The 18022-nt window shown below is 41.2% G+C and overlaps 1 protein-coding gene across 1 annotated transcript in view; it reads left to right on the forward strand.

Annotated features, from left to right (window-relative positions):
* Window positions 1–1932: 1932 nt before the first annotated feature.
* The window catches only part of LOC117513222 (matrilin-2-like), a 48220-nt gene continuing 32130 nt past the window's right edge, over window positions 1933–18022 (forward strand). Inside the window, exons 1-5 of the mRNA XM_034173512.1 lie at window positions 1933–2007; window positions 5340–5490; window positions 5665–6237; window positions 6324–6446; window positions 8487–8609. Of these exons, the coding sequence (XP_034029403.1) occupies window positions 5364–5490; window positions 5665–6237; window positions 6324–6446; window positions 8487–8609 (946 nt within the window). The 5' untranslated portion in view covers window positions 1933–2007; window positions 5340–5363. The remainder of the gene's footprint in view (window positions 2008–5339; window positions 5491–5664; window positions 6238–6323; window positions 6447–8486; window positions 8610–18022) is intronic.

Consider the following 18022-nt stretch of genomic DNA (forward strand, 5'->3'; position numbering starts at 1 on the left):
TAGGCAGACGCACAAACTTAAAACCAGATCATCTTATCTGAAGAGCAAACACAAGATTGATCTTTGTGAAGCATTTTTTTTTTTTTTTTGTAGTCTTCCAAAAAAAATTTAAAAATAAACAGAAGTTCAGTAACACATACCTGGAGTGGAACATGAGTTGATACAGTGTGGTAAAAAAGTATTTAGTCAGTCCCTGATTGTGCAAGTTCTCCTACTTAGAAAGATGAGAGAGGTCTGTAATTTTCATCATAGGTACATTTCAACTATGAGAGACAAAATGAGAAAAAAAATCCAGAAAATCACATTGTAGGATTTTTAAATAATTTATTTGTAAATTATGGTGGAAAATAAGTATTTGGTCAATAACAAAAGTTCAACTCAATACTTTGTAACATAATCTTTGTTGGCAATGACAGAGGTCAAATGTTTCCTGTAAGTCTTCACCAGGTTTGCACACTGTAGCTGGTATTTTGGCCCATTCCTCCATGCAGATCTCCTCTAGAGCAGTGATGTTTTGGGGCTGTCGCTGGGCAATGTGGACTTTCAACTCCCTCAACAAATTTTCTATGGGGTTGAGGTCTGGAGACTGGCTTGGCCACTCCAGGACCTTGAAATGCTTTTTACGGAGCCACTCCTTCGTTGCCCGAGCAGTGTGTTTGGGATCATTGTCATGCTGGAAGACCCAGCCACGTTGCATCTTCAATGCTCTCACTGATGGAAGGAGATTTTGGCTTAAAATCTCATAATACATGGCCCCGTTCATTCTTCCCTTAACACGGATCAGTCATCCTGTCCCCTTTGCAGAAAAACAGCCCCAAAGCATGATGTTTCCACCCCCATGCTTCACAGTAGATATGGTGTTCTTGGAATGCAATTCAGCATTCTTTTTCCTTCTTCCTCCAAACATGACTAGTTGAGTTTTTACTAAAAAGTTCTATGTTGGTTTCATCTGACCACATGATATTCTCCCAATCCTGTTCTGGATCATCCATATGCTTTCTGACAAACTTCAGACGGGCTGGACATGTACTGGCTTAAGCAGGGAGACACGCCTGGCTCTGCAGGATTTGAGTCCCTCTCTGTGTAGTGTGTATCCTTTGTTACTTTGGTCCCAGCTCTCTGCAGGTCATTCATCAGGTCCCTCCATGTAGTTCTGGGATTTTTGTTCACCGTTCTCATGATCATTTTGACCCCACAGGATGACATCTTGCATGGAGCCCCAGATCGAGGGATATTATCAATGGTCTTATATGTCTTCCATTTTCTTACAATTGCTCCCACAGTTGATTTATTCACACCAACCTGCTTGACTATTGTAGATTCACTCTTCCCAGCCTGGTGCACATCTACAATTTTCTTCCTGGTGTCCTTTGACAGCTCTTTGGTCTTGGCCATAGTTGAGTTTGGAGTCTGACTGTTTGAGGCTGTGGACAGGTGTCTTTTATACAGATAACGAGTTCCAACAGGTGCCATTAATACAGGTAACAGGTGGAGGACAGAAGAGCTTCTTAAAGAAGAAGTTACACGTCTGTGAGAGCCAGAAATCTTGCTTGTTTGTGGGTGACCAAATACTTATTCTCCACCATAATTTACAAATAAATTGTTACAATAAATAAATCCTACAGTGTGATTTCCTGGATTTTTTTTTCTCATTTTGTCTCTCATAGTTGAAGTGTATCTATGATGAAAATTACAGACCTCTCTCATCTTTCTAAGTAGGAGAACTTGCACAATCCTTTTTTTACCCCACTGTATTTGTGAAAGCGTACAGAACGACAGGCGTCTCCTTTCTCCTCCAGATTGGAGTGAGGGATGACAGAGTGGGAGTGAACAGAAACAACGTGGACGAGGTTGGAAGTGGACCGATTCAAACAGGCAGAGGCTACTTACTTTGACGTCTGCATCTGCTGCTGTAGATGATCCTGCTGGACTTCTGATCTTCACTCACTGCTGGAATTTACTGACAAACTTGGCAGAAGCTGAAAAGTTGGAGATTTTTATAGAAAGGTAAGAATATTAGGTATATATATATTTTTTTTTTTCCATGATTGTGTTTTTTGTGTATTACTCTCACATAGACATAACACTTTAAAATTATTCTTTCTCACTGACATCGTAAAAGGAGCATCAGTGACTCTGTTTTCTGTTTAGTACGTCAGAACAAACTTATGTAACAGCTTGTTTCCTTCACTCACATCATGAGAAGCCATTAAAGAAAGTGAACGTGGAAAAAAAACAGACCAGGTTCCATAACACACTGTTTGGGACTCACTGTTTGTGTGTGAAGGTCATAAATACCAAACCTGGGCTTTTTGTGCAAAAGTGAGAGGGGTAGATGATGATAGAATAGCACCACTGCATGCACACACACACACACACACACACACACACACACACACACACACACACACACACACACACACACACACACACACACACACACACACACACACACACACACACACACACACACACACACACACACACACACACACAGTTTATGAACTCAGTACCTCCATCTATCGTAGTTTTCCACATTTTGGAATAAAAAAGCAGAGATCAACAGCACAGTGTGGCAACTGAAAGATGAACGTGTCACCCTGCAGGTCGTATGTAAGTACATATGAACACTTCTAGTATTCTTGCATCTTAGGGCAGGTAGTTAAGCAGGATAATTACACGGGCCACCAGTACATAGACCTGGGTTCAGTTCCCAGCCACTCTGCCTGTCTGTGTCCTTGTACAAGAAGACACTTCATCTGTATGATCTCAGTCTGTCCAGTGGAAGTTGTAGACGTATAGATGTGAATGAATGATGTCATCTTTCTTGTCACTCTTTAATGCAAAATGCTACCTTTGTCACAAATTAAATTAATTGTTAATATGTGATCTGAAGGTGTTCAGGTCAAAGCAGCACGAGAAGAAATTTCACTTTATCCGTTTTGGTCAGCACACCAAATTTTGGGGAGTTTAGAGCATTTCAACCAAAATAAACCGGTTCTTAAACTGAAAAGTTCTTTCACAGGTGGAACCAAAAACTGTTTTTTTTTGTTTGTTTATTTTTTTAGTGTGAACTGTGACCTTCCTTTGAAGACATCCTCGGTTACAAGTGATAGAAATGTGGGCCTGTTCACTAGATGGTACCAAGGTCCAAATAACCTGGCATGGCACTGGTTCAGGAACCAATTTTCTATTGGTGGAAAAATAATCTACATATGCCTCCATGGTTCATGCCATTATTCAGGGATTCGTTACTAATACTTACTTGGGCCATTTTCTACAATTTTGTCTCTGTCTAATTTCTTGAATTTTAAACAGGTCATAGGTTGTTTTTTTCCCCCCTTTTTTAAAAATTACAGATATCCTCTTTAATGTCTACACATCTGCACAAAATAATCCTGATGGATGATTAAATCTGGATTAGGTGGGCAGAATTATGTTCTATATCGATCCGGGGTAGACACAGACACCGTGTGGAGTAGGATTACTCTTTAACACTTTCTACGGGTTACATTTTCAATCCTGCAGTGTTGTTTGACTTTTCAAAACTTGTCAATACAGTTCAATTCAATTCAAATACGCCTTTATTGTTGTTGTATACTGGATACAATGAAACTGCATGTTTCCCTTCATGCTACAAAATTAATATAAAAGTATTGTGCTACTGTCTATACAAATATTTAAATAAAAGTGTAGAGTAAAATCTTAGTATTGTATGTATACACATGGTCATATTGAATATTGCACATCGAGTCAAGTTTACGCAGAACTGAGTGCTATCATTGGTTTGGATAAAAAGGTTTTTTTTTTAATTTAACAGACATTAAAAGACTATTTTGTATGATAGCAGGATATTAAAAACAAGAACAACAACAAAAACTGCTGTAGGATTTTCAGGATCAGGTGACCTTCAAAATTGTATCAACTCTTACTCCACCTAAAACTTTAATCAATCCACTGCATTGTGAACCGTCATGTGTAAACTTAAAGTTAACCTCAACCCTCCTCTGTCAAATGCCAGAAATAAATGTTGAACCATAACATGAATTGTTTACTTTCAAGTCATACATATAGAGTATTTAATTCATATTTAATTCATTATGTGATGGCAGTTGTTTTATATTCATATTCAAATTAAATGGGCAACCAAAAACGTGGCCTGTGGGTGGTGATGTGGGGGGTTGTGTGTGTGTGTGTGTGTGTGTGTGTGTGGTGGGGGGTTGTCACATACATACTTGCTATGCTATCCTCATTATGTTAAGGTTAAGTGTAATACAGTCAGAATAGAAACCCAAAAATACAGGTCAATAAGGATACAAAGGGTGGACTAAAAAACAACAATTATTTATTCTTCCAAACAGTGAGTAACACAAGAGGAGGTGACAAGTTCCAACAAAAATACAACTCAGTCCACTCTGTATGAAGGGAATTCAGGAGGGGACAGGAGGAGGACCAGGTGAACTAAACAGTTATAAAAGGAGGATAAAATCATAACCAAATACTCACAGCTGGGGAAGAACAACCAGCACACAGGAGAGAGGTAACACACAACAATGGACCCACGAGGTAAAGATTTTCATTACAAGGAAAATTGCGGAACAACTGGAGCAGCGCTACTGCATCAAATTTTGCCAGAAACTGGGCGACAGCCAGGTGGAAACCATTCATAAAATTATATATATATATATATATATATATATATATATATATAAATCACATGTACATAAGTATTCACAGCCTTTGCTCAATACTTTGGCACCTCTACTATGAAGCTCAGAATTAAGATCTGGAGCCTCCTGTTTTCACTGATCATCCTTGAGATGTTTCTACAGCTTAATTGGAGTCCACCTGGGGTAAATTCAGTTAATTGGACATGATTTGGAAAGACACACACCTGTCTACATATAAGGTCCCACAGTTGACAGTGCATGTCAGAGTACAAACCAAGAATGAAGTCAAAGGAATTGTCTGTAGACCTCTGAGACGGGATTGTCTCAAGGCACAAATCTGGGGAAGGATACAGACACATTTATATTGGAAGTATTTGACTTTTGTTGGAAACAGCTCCACCATGTGGCCTTCATGAAGCACATCATTTCTGTCTAACACCTACACAGGAGGAACGTTTCAAAGAGTCTTTTTTGTAACATATGACTATTTTGTAGAATTCAGAAGCCACCAGCCAATCAGCAGTTTTCTCTGTCATCAACACTGTTTCAAATCTGAATAGTGCGGCTGATTGTGTTCATTTTTCTGTTTTGCTTCCACTTCATCCTTGTTCCTCTATATCTCATTGTGGCAGAATTTCTAACTTTTTTTTAACTTGTGTTCTGTTTAAGGCTGCATCATCAGCTTCTGTCACAATGAGATTTGTGGCCTTCGGCCTCTTCTGTCTGTTCTGCTGCAATGCTCTTCAGCAAGGCAGGCGGCGTCTCCGACCTCTCACAGCCAGAGTAAGGAATGAGTCCACTGAGCAAACCAAAGCTGTGGGTAAGAGGTTTGTTTGTCTGTTTGTGTCTGTCTGTTTTTCCAGCTCTACATTTCTCCATCTCCTCCCTATGACATAGTACCAAACTGGATTTTAGCTTCAACTCTACATTTCACCCAAACCTAGTTTCTAGATCACTTACTACCGCCACATTTTTTGTTTGCTTGTTTTCACAGAGAACCTATGCAAAGGCATCCCACTGGATTTCGTCTTTGTCATTGACAGCTCCCGAAGCATCCGTCCCAGCGACTACGACAAGGTCAAGATCTTCATCGTCAACTTGCTTCAGTTCCTTGAAGTCAGCCCTGAAGCTACTCGGGTGGGTCTGCTCCAGTATGGTAGCGTTGTCCAAAGCGAGTTCTCTCTCAACACCTACAACACCAAAGCTGATGTGGTGCAGGCAGTGAGGAACATGAAGCACCTGGCCACAGGAACCATGACAGGTCTGGCCATCCAGTACACCATGGAGACAGCCTTCACCGAGGCAGAGGGAGCACGGCCGGCGAAGCTGCACATCCCACGAATTGCTATGGTGGTGACAGATGGGCGGCCTCAGGACTCAGTGGAAGAGGTTGCAGCCCAGGCCAAGCAGGCTGGGATCCAGATCTTTGCAATTGGAGTGGGCCAAGTGGACATGAACACCCTGAAGACTATAGGGAGTGAGCCACACTCTGAGCATGTCCACCTGGTGGCCAACTTCAGCCAGATAGAGAGTCTCATCTCTGTGTTTCAGTCCAACTTGTGTGAAGGTGATGGATGCTCCCAGGTTACTTTAGATGCCTTTTATACGTACCTGCATGTTTGCACAGTTTGTCTTCGTGCGTGTTCTCACTAGGTTCAGACATGTGCGAGGTGGTGGACCACCAGTGCCAGCACATCTGTGTGAGCACACCGGCCTCTTACAGGTGTAAGTGTAGGAAAGGATTTACCCTCAACCATGATGCCAGGACATGTCAAGGTGAGCAGAGACAATGTACTTTTCAAAGATTTTATTAAAAAGAAAAAAGTTCAGCTACAGTTTGCCAGAAGGCACATGGGAGACTGAAGCCTAGATTTGATCAATTTTCTTTTCTTGATCAATTTTGACTGGTGATACAACAGATAGAAGTTACACTTTGCACAGCTTCTCCAGTCACCAACTACAAGGTACCTTTCAGAGTTGTTTGGGTGTCTTGGTGGTTTCTCTCACTTGTCTTCTTCTTGCACAGTTATTCATTTTCCACTTTCCACTGTGACAAAAACCTAGTGCGTGTGCACGTCCATCATGAACACAGCCTGTTCCAAACACTGCGCTAGAGGCACAGCTTTGTGCATGCTTATAATTGCTTTCATCGGTATAACTGTGAAAAATCTAAGAAAAACATCTGTGTGATCAGACAGCCTGTAAACAGTCAGTTAATGCAGACAGTCAGCCCATTTGTGGAAACATATTACAGACAATTGTAATGAAATCAAATCTTGAGCCATATTTTGTTCCAGTATAAGAGTCAAATGCCACTGTGTTTTAAACCAAGAAACTGACCAAAGTGCTCTCAGGATGCACCAAATTGCACCGATTTTTTCAAAATTTCCTGGGGGAAGCATGCCCCTGGACCCGCGAGTGGGCCTTGTGCTTTGCCGTGCTTGTGCTGTGTGGCTTAGCTGCACAAGCCGTCCATTCACAGAAAATGTTCAGTCTAAACAGTTTCAGTTGCTTGCAGCCACGTTGATGAAAATGAAGCCTAAGAGACACACACACGCACACACACCCGCACGCACACAGTCATGTGGAAATGTTCATGTATCCATCCCCTGACCTGTGTAAAGAAAATCTGCTGTGAAAGTGATGATTTATTATAATTTCATCAAAGGCCACCAATAATTGTGTCCAGCCTACAATTTCTATCTATATTTTTTAAATTTCACATTATGAAAACATTGTATTTTGCGGCTTCTTTTGCGCCTTTTTTATTTTTATTTTCATTATTCAGAACTGTTTTTTTTTTTTTTTGCATTAATTTCTGAACAATTTTAAAATGTGTATTTAAAATATAAGCGTGCCAGTAATTCTGACCACAACTGTAGACACTGGAATTGGTCTGTAGATGACATTTATTTTTCTTCTGACTTTGTAGCTGAGGATCTGTGTGCTGTGGTGGATCATGGCTGCGCCCACATCTGTGTCAACCTGCCTGATGGCTACAGGTGTCACTGCCATCCAGGGTATCAGCTCGCCACAGACCAGAAGACATGCAGCAGCAGTAAGAATAAGTCCTTTATTACTTCATCTTTCAGTTTCTCTTCATCCTGGAATTCTACAGTCTTCTCTTTTCCTTCTTCCAACGTAAATTCATGACTTTTAGAATATGGCTAATTATGCCTTCAGTGACGTCTCTCTGCCCACAGCTGGAAAAAAAGATGTTCTTTAAAGGGGGGTGGTGGGCTTTCCTGCAGGAAGTGTGCTTTTTGGATCATCAGACCACCTGCTGAAATGTGGAGAATCCAGAGTCGTCCATCAGCCAGGAGTCAATTTTGACTTAATCTGTACCACTTAAAGGGTCTAAATGATACAATCCAGCCCCAGTGTATCATGACTGACACAGAAATGTATGGTGGCCACCACAGGGTGACAGCTGTAGCCACATAGGGGTTAATGAAGAATAACACAAGGGTCAAATATTTGAAATGCCTCATTTGTATTGTTTTATCATAAAGACTCCAAAAAGGTATAGTTTGAACTATCTATGCCTAAATGTTGTGAAGTTATGACGCAAAAACAGCAAAAACAGTGACAAAGGTCAATTTTAGTTTATACAGGGGTCAAATGTTAAAGCTGCTCCAATTTTGGTAAAAGTGATGCAAATTATTGGTTGGATTAATACTTGCTTTTTGGGCCTTTTTTCTTCCGCTGAGACCAAATGTTGTTGAAGTGCATTTTGTGAAAAAGAAGCAGTGGCTGTTATCCACAGACAGCATTGACAGTTGACAGTATTACATGACCAGGACATTCCTCTGTCAGAACCAGATTACTGTGACCTGGGAAACCACAGCTGTGAGCACGACTGTGTCACCACGCCAGATTCTTTCTTCTGCCGCTGTAGGACGGGATACTTTCTCAACTTGGATGCTAAGACCTGCAGCCGTGAGTTCCTTTGACCTCTGAGGGGAGATGACTGAGACAATTTCAACAACTTCTTATTTGTAAATCAAATATCTTTAGTATAAAATGTAAGAGTCATGGATGGCCATCGATTTAATCCTGAACACACTGTCCTCTTCATTGCTTCCCAAAACATAAGTTATCAGAAGTTAAATATTTGAAATTAGTGTTTATCTTTTGATTGCAACTCAGTTAAAATTACTGATTAAATTAACATATATCACATATCTCTTTGGTTGTTTCAATGTACAGTCTTCAAGTTAATTGAATTTAACCATTTTAAGTTAAAAAACACAAACACACATACACAAAACAGGACTTGAATCAGAATTGCAGATCCAACAACAATGGAGATTGGTACTTCAACATGTTAGGGTTTATTGTCTTTTTAACATATAGGAGCTTTGGGGGTTTGATCCACCAACCTTCGAGTTTCAGAACAACATGCTTTACCATTCTTACCATAAATGTGTATAATCCATAGTATTTTCCATTTGTTGTTTGATTCTAACATATGTAGTCTGAGTTGGCCTCAGTAAACCAAAAAAAAAAAAAGTTAAAGAACAACATCCATCTTTGTCATACATTTTGCCCTAAAGGGACACCAGGATGGTTGAAATGTGTTAGTACATTGATACCAGTTGATGGAACAGGTTGTTGACAAACCAGAAAATCTTTGGCTCAGTACTCAACTGCTTCCTTATGTCATAGTGCAGCATGCTTTAAATGTATTTAGGATGTTACATTATTAAGCCAGACTCACACTTTTTGAAATATCAAAAACCTTAGTCTTCTTCACAGACTAAGGTTAATTATGGAGTTCCACAAGGTTCTGTGCTAGGACCAATTTTATTCACTTTATACATGCTTCCCTTAGGCAGTATTATTAGAAAGCATTGCTTAAATTTTCATTGTTACGCAGATCAATCAATCAATCAATCAACTTTTTTCTTGTATAGCGCCAAATCACAACCAACAGTTGCCCCAAGGCGCTCCACATTGCAAGGCAAGGCCATACAATAATTATGAAACACAGTCTACGTCTAAAGCAACATAACCAAGGGATGGTCCAGGGTCACCCGATCCAGCCCTAACTATAAGCCTTAGCGAAAAGGAAAGTTTTAAGCCTAATCTTAAAAGTAGAGAGGGTATCTGTCTCCCTGATCTGAATTGGGAGCTGGTTCCACAGGAGAGGAGCCTGAAAGCTGAAGGCTCTGCCTCCCATTCTACTCTTACAAACCCTAGGAACTACAAGTAAGCCCGCAGTCTGAGAGCGAAGCGCTCTAATGGGGTAATATGGTACTATGAGGTCCCTAAGATAAGATGGGACCTGATTATTCAAAACCTTATAAGTAAGAAGAAGAATTTTAAATTCTATTCTAGCATTAACAGGAAGCCAATGAAGGGAGGCCAACACGGGTGAGATATGCTCTCTCCTGCTAGTCCCCGTCAGTACTCTAGCTGCAGCATTCTGAACCAACTGAAGGCTTTTTAGGGAACTTTTAGGACAACCTGATAATGAATTACAATAGTCCAGCCTAGAGGAAACAAATGCATGAATTAGTTTTTCAGCATCACTCTGAGACAAGACCTTTCTGATTTTAGAGATATTGCGTAAATGCAAAAAGGCAGTCCTACATAATGTGTAGGGTATTTTCTCCTCCAAACATTCTTAAAACCTTTGATAAGACAAACAGAGTCAAGAAACACCAGTGAGACAGAAAGTCAAATTAATCACGCGCGGAGTGCAGCCAGGCTGTACACCAAGGCTACACTAAAGTCTGGCCTGTGCTCCCGCTCTTTTTATTAGAGAAGCCCTCATTACATCATAAAACTTGTCCTAAGGGTGGGGGAAGGATGACGCAAGACAAGTTTCTTCCCGTAACCTAAACACATACGTCAATAAGTGCAGCTGTAAGGAAAAACAGTTTCTTTCTTTTACTCTTATCGTCGAAGGTCAGCACATCCCGTTCATCTGTTGCAGTTATCAGCTGTTGTGCATCTGCCTGGAGTGTCCTGGTCTTCACACTAAGCATCACATCACAACAGTCAAAACAACCTTCAGTTCTTTTACTCCCAGTTCAGCCTGACCCCATCATGCTTCACTCCCAGTCGTTAGCGGCTACGAAACAAGTTGTATAATAATAATAATAAGTACATCCAGCTCTTCATTCCCAGTTCAGATTGACCCCAGCATGCTAAAACAAGGTTGAATAACACGTACATTCTCGGGGTTAGGTGCAAACAGCACAACACCGTTTTCATAAGAAAGAAGACAAAGGTACAAATGTTTAACAGTGATAACATATATATATATATATATATATATATATATATATATATATAAAATCCTTAACATTTCCCACCTGTTTATCGCCTGTTAAACATATAGTAGTAGTTATCACCTAGCTTAGCACTTCTTTCTTGAGATTTTCACTAAGAGGTTCATCATGGTACGTAAAGCATCTATTTCAGTGTTTTGAGCTGCTACTATTTTTTCAGTTACATTCATGAACAGACCCAATCGATAATTCAGTGTTTCAATCATTAATGAATTTTTTTTTTTTTTTTTTTCCCCCACTCCTATCCAGGGGAACAATGAATGTGCTATTTTATCTCCTACAGACCACAATGTTTGGTCCTTTGGTACATCCGAGCCCCACATGTGATCATGTGGTAACACATCTGGGTATATCAATCTCCTCCGTCTGGTGCTGCCATTCTTCTCTGTGGAGGTCCTTGGCACTACCACATATGTATGGTCAGTCACCTGGGTAGGTGCACACACACCACCCCAATTTGGTGGGAGACTCATGTACAGTCTGGAACCACAAAGCCAATAGATGTCATCATACACCGGAGTACCATTTACAGGTGGTAGCAAAAACTTACTAACATAAGCACATGATTCATCCGTTCCCCATGGACAGGAGCCTGTATAATTACATCCCCGTCCAATGTGATGAAGATAAGTACCATCCACATATTATGTTTTGGCTAGGCTTAAATTATTTGATAAACATACGTTTGGGTACACAGACGTTTCTTAATTTTACCTACAGTTTTATTCCCTGTCCCGTAAAAGCAAATTGGGAATGGCCGTTGTGATGACAATTTAACGTGATGATATTTTTGCGTTTCCCTTCAGTCTAGTCAATGGAGCAGCACTGGGCACGCTTGTACGTCCTCTGTTGAAATCCCTATCATATAAGTGGTTGCACTGAGGCAAGTGGTGTTAGAACTGCCCCCGAAATACAGTTTGATTATGCATCCGTATGATAAGACATTCTGTCACCCTAGCAGGGTACGGTTTAGCCGTCAGAGCTGGTGTGTTGAGGATATAGGTATTTGCGAACAAACATAACAATTAGTAACGTAATTCCATAGCCAATAAATGAACATCTCTGTACCACAAATTAGTATGGTATATATGAGGGTGTCCATCTGTCTCATTCACATTATGAATAAACCTCTTCTGACGTTGCTTGCGTTGTTCTCTGGCTCGGTCCACAGTGAGCTGCAATTCTTGGGTCAACCACCAGGCCAGGAATCCGAGGAGCACGAAACACACTAAGATCACAACGCAACCGGCTGCCCTACCAACAGTCCGGCAGCAGCGGCGCTGAGCACGCCGCTCCGGGGTCTGCTGTAGTTCAGTCATGATTGCTAGGATACAGTGTTGTTAACCACCTCACCTAATAGTGCAAGGATCTCCCTGCTTCACTGGCATTGAGACAATCTATTGCTAATTAAATAGACTCCCTTTGTAGCCAGACTTCCCCTTACACTGTGGAGGCAGCCAACACACGCTGTATCTTACAGTGATGTATCCACGTTGATCTCTCCGCTATCTTTACTGCAGTTGGTGTTGTTAACAGCACTTGGTATAGACCTTCCCAACGAGGACTGGACCAGTTCTTCCTCTTAATCACTCTGATGAACACCCAGTCTCCTGGCTAGACTACTGGAAGGCCGTCCTGTGGAAGATCAAAATTATTCGGCAGTAAATGTGTTTAAGTTATCTCTTTCTGTGTTAATGTCTTTTCATAAAATTTGCTAATGTTTGTTCCTCATCTGCTGTTTTAGTATCCATGTCAAAATTGGTAGACGATATGGTCGTCCATAAAGTATCTCAAATGGTGTTAACCCTGATGGTGTTGGTGTTATTCTCATATACAATTTTACTGGGTCCAAACATTCAATCCAGGTTCGTTTTGTCTCTTCTATACATTTCCTTAATCTTATTTTTATTGTGCCCTTTGTCCTTTCCACTAATCCTGCACTGTGTGGATGATAAGCACAATGATTTTTGAGATTGACCTGTAGCGCTTCTCCTACGTATTGCACTATTGTATTAACAAAATGCGCTCCATTATCTGAATAAACTGTTTCTGGTATTCCAAATCGTGGAATGATGTCTTTTCACAATGCCTTAGCCACTGTAAGTGCATCTGCATGTTTTGTAGGGAACAATTCTACCCATTTTGAGAAGGCATCAATTACGACTAAACAAAATTCCTTCCCTTCATGTTTACTCAGCTGTATATAATCCATGTGAATCACTTGAAAGGGATATTGTGGTGTTGGAAATTTGCCTCTTTGGGGTCTCAAATTGCCTTGTGAGTTGTGTTTTGCACATATCATGCATGCTCTACAATGCTGTTTTGCATATGCATCGAACCCATAAAGACAAAAAATAGATTGCAATTGCGATATCATACCCCCTGATGAGACATGCGTCACGCCATGGCTCATAATAGCTGCCCATTTAAACATATTTTTTGGCAATATGGGTTTCTTGTGGGCATACGTACAAATCATTTGCATATGTAGCTCCTTTATTTATCCACATCTGTTTTTCTCTTTCAGTTGCCTGCTGTTGCATGTCAGCAAGCAGTGTATGACCTAAATGCAAATCTGGAGTGGTGTCCTGTACAACAAAAATAGAAGAAGCCGCTGCTGCCTCTTTTGCTGCTCTGTCAGCAAAATCATTTCCTTTGAAATACTGTCAGAGCCTTGGTGTGAGCCGCACATTTGCATATAGCAATTTGGTTAGGCAATCTCACAGCCTTCAGTAGTGCAGTTAGGAGAGTGGCATGAGTCACTGGCTTTCCAGATGATGTCACCATTCCACGCTCTTCCCACAGTTTTGCAAACACATGCACTGTGCTGAAAGCGTACTGGCTGTCTGTATAAATTGTTACAGCCGTACCTTTAAACAGATAGCAAGCTGCAGTTAAAGCAACTAATTCAGCTGCTTGTGCTGAAAATGACGATGGCAATGAAGCAGAATCCAATACTTCTGAATTTGTGACAACAGCATATCCAGATTGTGTTTGTCCATAAACGTTTTTAGTGGAAGAACCATCCACATACACAATTGTACTGTTTGGGATGGGTGTGTCCTGGAGGTCTGGGCGTGCTTTCGTACAGACTGTAGCTACATCAAGACAATTGTGCGGCTCACCATCCTCAGGTAAGGGTATCAATGTGGACGGATTCAATGTTGTACAGCGCTCTACCGTAAGGTGTGGTTGTGATAATAGCAAGGACATGCACGAAAGATGTCTTGCTGGGGACAAAAGGCTCATGTTTGTCTGCAACAGAAGTGCAGAAACTGCATGTGGAACTTTCAATGTCAGCTGATGGAATAGAACAACATTACTGCTACTTTGAACAGCCATAGAGGCTGCAACAACAGCCTGTACACATGGTGGTAAAGCACTTGCTACTGCATCCAATTTAGATGAGTAGTAGGCAACTGGCCTTAATTTTGAGCCATACACTTGAACCAAAACACTAGTCATGAACTTATTCTTACAATCAACTGTTTGAATGAATGGTTTACTATAATCTGGTAGTGCCAAAACTGTGGATGACACTAATGTTTGTTTTACTTTTACAAAGGCTTCCTCAGCATCTTTGTTCCATTCCAACACAGTTGACATTGAAATATCATCCTTGTACATCAAATCAGAAAGTGGACTAGTCAATTCTGCATAGCAGGGAATCCATGCCCTGCAGTAATTAGTCAGTCCAAGAAATGACATCATCTGCTTTTTGGTTTGTGGTTTTGGAGCGTGCAAAATTGCTTCCTTCCTGTCAGACAGGATCGTGCGCCCTGTGGCTGATAATTGATGTCCTAAATATTTTACTTTATCCCTACACAACTGAACTTTGTTTTTACTCACTTTGTGGCCATTATCAAATAAGAAACATAATAATGCTACTGTGTCAGTTATGCAGTTTTCTCGTGTGTCAGAGGCAATCAGAATGTCATCAACATACACTAATAGTTGGCTATCTGCCGGTGGAACGAAATTGGCTAAACATGCTGACATGACTTGAGAATAAATAGTTGGACTCTCTGCGTAACCCTGCGGTAATCTGGTGAATGTATATCGTTGTCCTTTAAAGGTAAAGCAAACCAGAATTGACTATCTGGGTGTACTGGCACAGAGAAAAATGCATTACTTATGTCAATTACTGAGAAACTATTAGAATTTGGTCTCAGCGAATTTAACAAGGTGTGTGGATCTGGGACACATGGTGCTCTTTTAATCACAGCAGCATTTACTGCCTGCAGATCTTGAATCATTCTCCACCCCACTGAGGGCGGAGCCTTTTTTACAGGAAATATGGGTGTGTTACATGGTGAATCGGGACATGGCACTATTACTCCTGCTGTTAATAAATTCTCTATTACTGGCCTGATTCCTTCAATTGCATCAGGTTTCAATGGATACTGTCTTACACATGGTCTGTATTCTGTTTTTGGTCTTATAACTACAGGTTGTGCATTTTTTATCAGTCCTACGTCTGAAGGACCTGTTGTCCACAATCCTGACGGTACCGAAGAGAGAAGATCATCTTCTTCAGGACTCAACTGAAACACTCAGGATTGTGAAGTGGACACATCAATGTGTGTTCCAGCTGTCAGCACCAATGAGACATTAACTGGCACTTTGTACAATTTAGTTGATGGACTGAACTCCGTTCGTGGTCCAACTCTGCTCCAATCAGTGGCTGACAAAGCTGTTATGACTGTCAGTCCCAAATCTTGCCATTCTGTCAAATATGGTTTACAAAGTGACACATGTAATGGCATACCTGTGAATCTCAACTTTAAAATGTCCTCAGTGGCACCTGTTACTGTTATGACAGCTGTTGAGTTGCCATCATGAATCAAATTGGTCATTGTCAGCTTCACAGGTGAAATGTTTTTCGATTTGTTTTCATACACTGGTGTTCCTGGCAATATGCCACTATGGACCCTAAATACACTCTCAAATCTGCATCTAAACTCTGTCCATGGTTCTCCTTCTTTCTGAGTTGTCCTGGTAATTTCAGTATAATTTATCTTTGGTCCTAACACACCTTTTGCACGTGTAATCATAGCTTCCACTCTTGTTTTCAAGACTAGATCATCATGTGTCAGTGGTACGCCTTGTTGGTCTGCAGGATTCCAGTCTCCGCGTATCTGACTCCATTTAGGGCCACATGCTTTCATCCACACCTGTTGGACTTCAGGTCCATTAAGGTGGTAAGAATTTCTAATGTTTTCTATATCCTGCATAAATCCCTCAATATCGACATGTGGCGATGGTATCATGTCGACTGCTGCTTTGATATCATCAGCATTCCATGTTCGATATACGAGCATGGTTGATCGATGTCCTGCTGTTCCTGCACGAGGATTTGGTACTTCTATCATAGGATAGGCACCTCCCTGGTCACTGTGTTACACCATGGGAGGGGCTGTGGGCACTTTCGCTTGACTGCGTGTTTGTGGTTTTTCTGGTTTTTCACTTTTTACCTTAGGTTTTACTGCCAAATCATACTGTGGTGGCGGTACATCGTCATCCTCTGGTAGAGGAGATGAAGGTGTTGTTGTCACCGACGATCCAGCCGGCGGTGGTTGTTGAGGCTGTTCTGGTTCTCTGTGCTGAATTATCACATCTTCTTCTGCCTTACCTACAACTTTCTTTTTCCTTGCTTTCTCTAATCGTCGCTTCTCTGCTCCCTTCCGTCTGTTCTCTGCTTCCTCCTCCCAAAATGCCACTAAATCTGCCCCTACTTTCTGCATCTTTTTCTCATCACCTTTATGTTCCTGTTCTAACTCCTTCTTTAGCTTCTGTATACTGATCAGGTTCAGTCGTCCGTCAAAGTCATGTTTATTTATCCAGGTCTCCAATTTCTTTGTTGCTTTTGGATTTTTTGCTTCCATAAATTTCCAGTCGTCAGTTGATAAATTTTCCTTATTTTTAGACGTCTTACCCCCCATTTTTATTATCCCTTGTTATAATTTGGACTTCAGACGGGGGCACACCTAGGGTGTTCTAAATCTGAAGTTTTCACTTTCTTTGGACGTGACAATTAATTTGCCGTCGTGTGGTTGATTCCTTTCACCTCCCCGTAGGAAGCGGAATCACTTGCCTTCGCTTCCACACGCACGGTTGTCACTAACGTTGTCCAAAGTATTACACTTTCACACAGTTATTTACACTTACACAAAACACTATTTACACATAGAAACACTTAATAATCGTACGCGTATTCTTATGCCAGGGGAGCTCGCCCTCCCGTGAAATTTAACTATAGTCCTGCATTAGGGGACTCCGCCGTCCCTGCCAGATTTAACTGCTTTTTTACAGTGCACGTATTTCTACCCGGGATTTCCTTTACGTATTAAAACAGAGGAGTCCGTACCCTCCTTCCGGAATTTAACTACGGGCGTCCCTCGCAACCGTAGAGGAGTCCGCCCTCCTCGCGGATTTTAACTGCTTTACATTAACAGACGATTCCACGCCATCGCTTACGGAGTTTAACTGTTTTATGTGATCTGATCACCACTCACTCAGTACTGTTACAAAGAAATTCTACTCACTGACTCGACCTCCTGTCTGTCTTCTTCGGGAAAATCTCGTCAACCAGACGATGCCAACGGTGGTCGACAATTGCAGACACGATCAATCGATCGGACCTTGGCCAAGGATTTACGTCTGGACTTGGCGACCCCCGCCGGACACTTCCGGTATTGTTGAGATCCCGGACTGAGCCCCCAGTCAATGTTGGGTATTTTCTCCTCCAAACATTCTTAAAACCTTTGATAAGACAAACAGAGTCAAGAAACACCAGTGAGACAGAAAGTCAAATTAATCACGCGCGGAGTGCAGCCAGGCTGTACACCAAGGCTACACTAAAGTCTGGCCTGTGCTCCCGCTCTTTTTATTAGAGAAGCCCTCATTACATCATAAAACTTGTCCTAAGGGTGGGGGAAGGATGACGCAAGACAAGTTTCTTCCCGTAACCTAAACACATACGTCAATAAGTGCAGCTGTAAGGAAAAACAGTTTCTTTCTTTTACTCTTATCGTCGAAGGTCAGCACATCCCG

This window comes from Thalassophryne amazonica, chromosome 7, assembly GCF_902500255.1.
Source record: "Thalassophryne amazonica chromosome 7, fThaAma1.1, whole genome shotgun sequence".
NCBI classification, from domain to species: Eukaryota; Metazoa; Chordata; class Actinopteri; order Batrachoidiformes; family Batrachoididae; genus Thalassophryne; species Thalassophryne amazonica.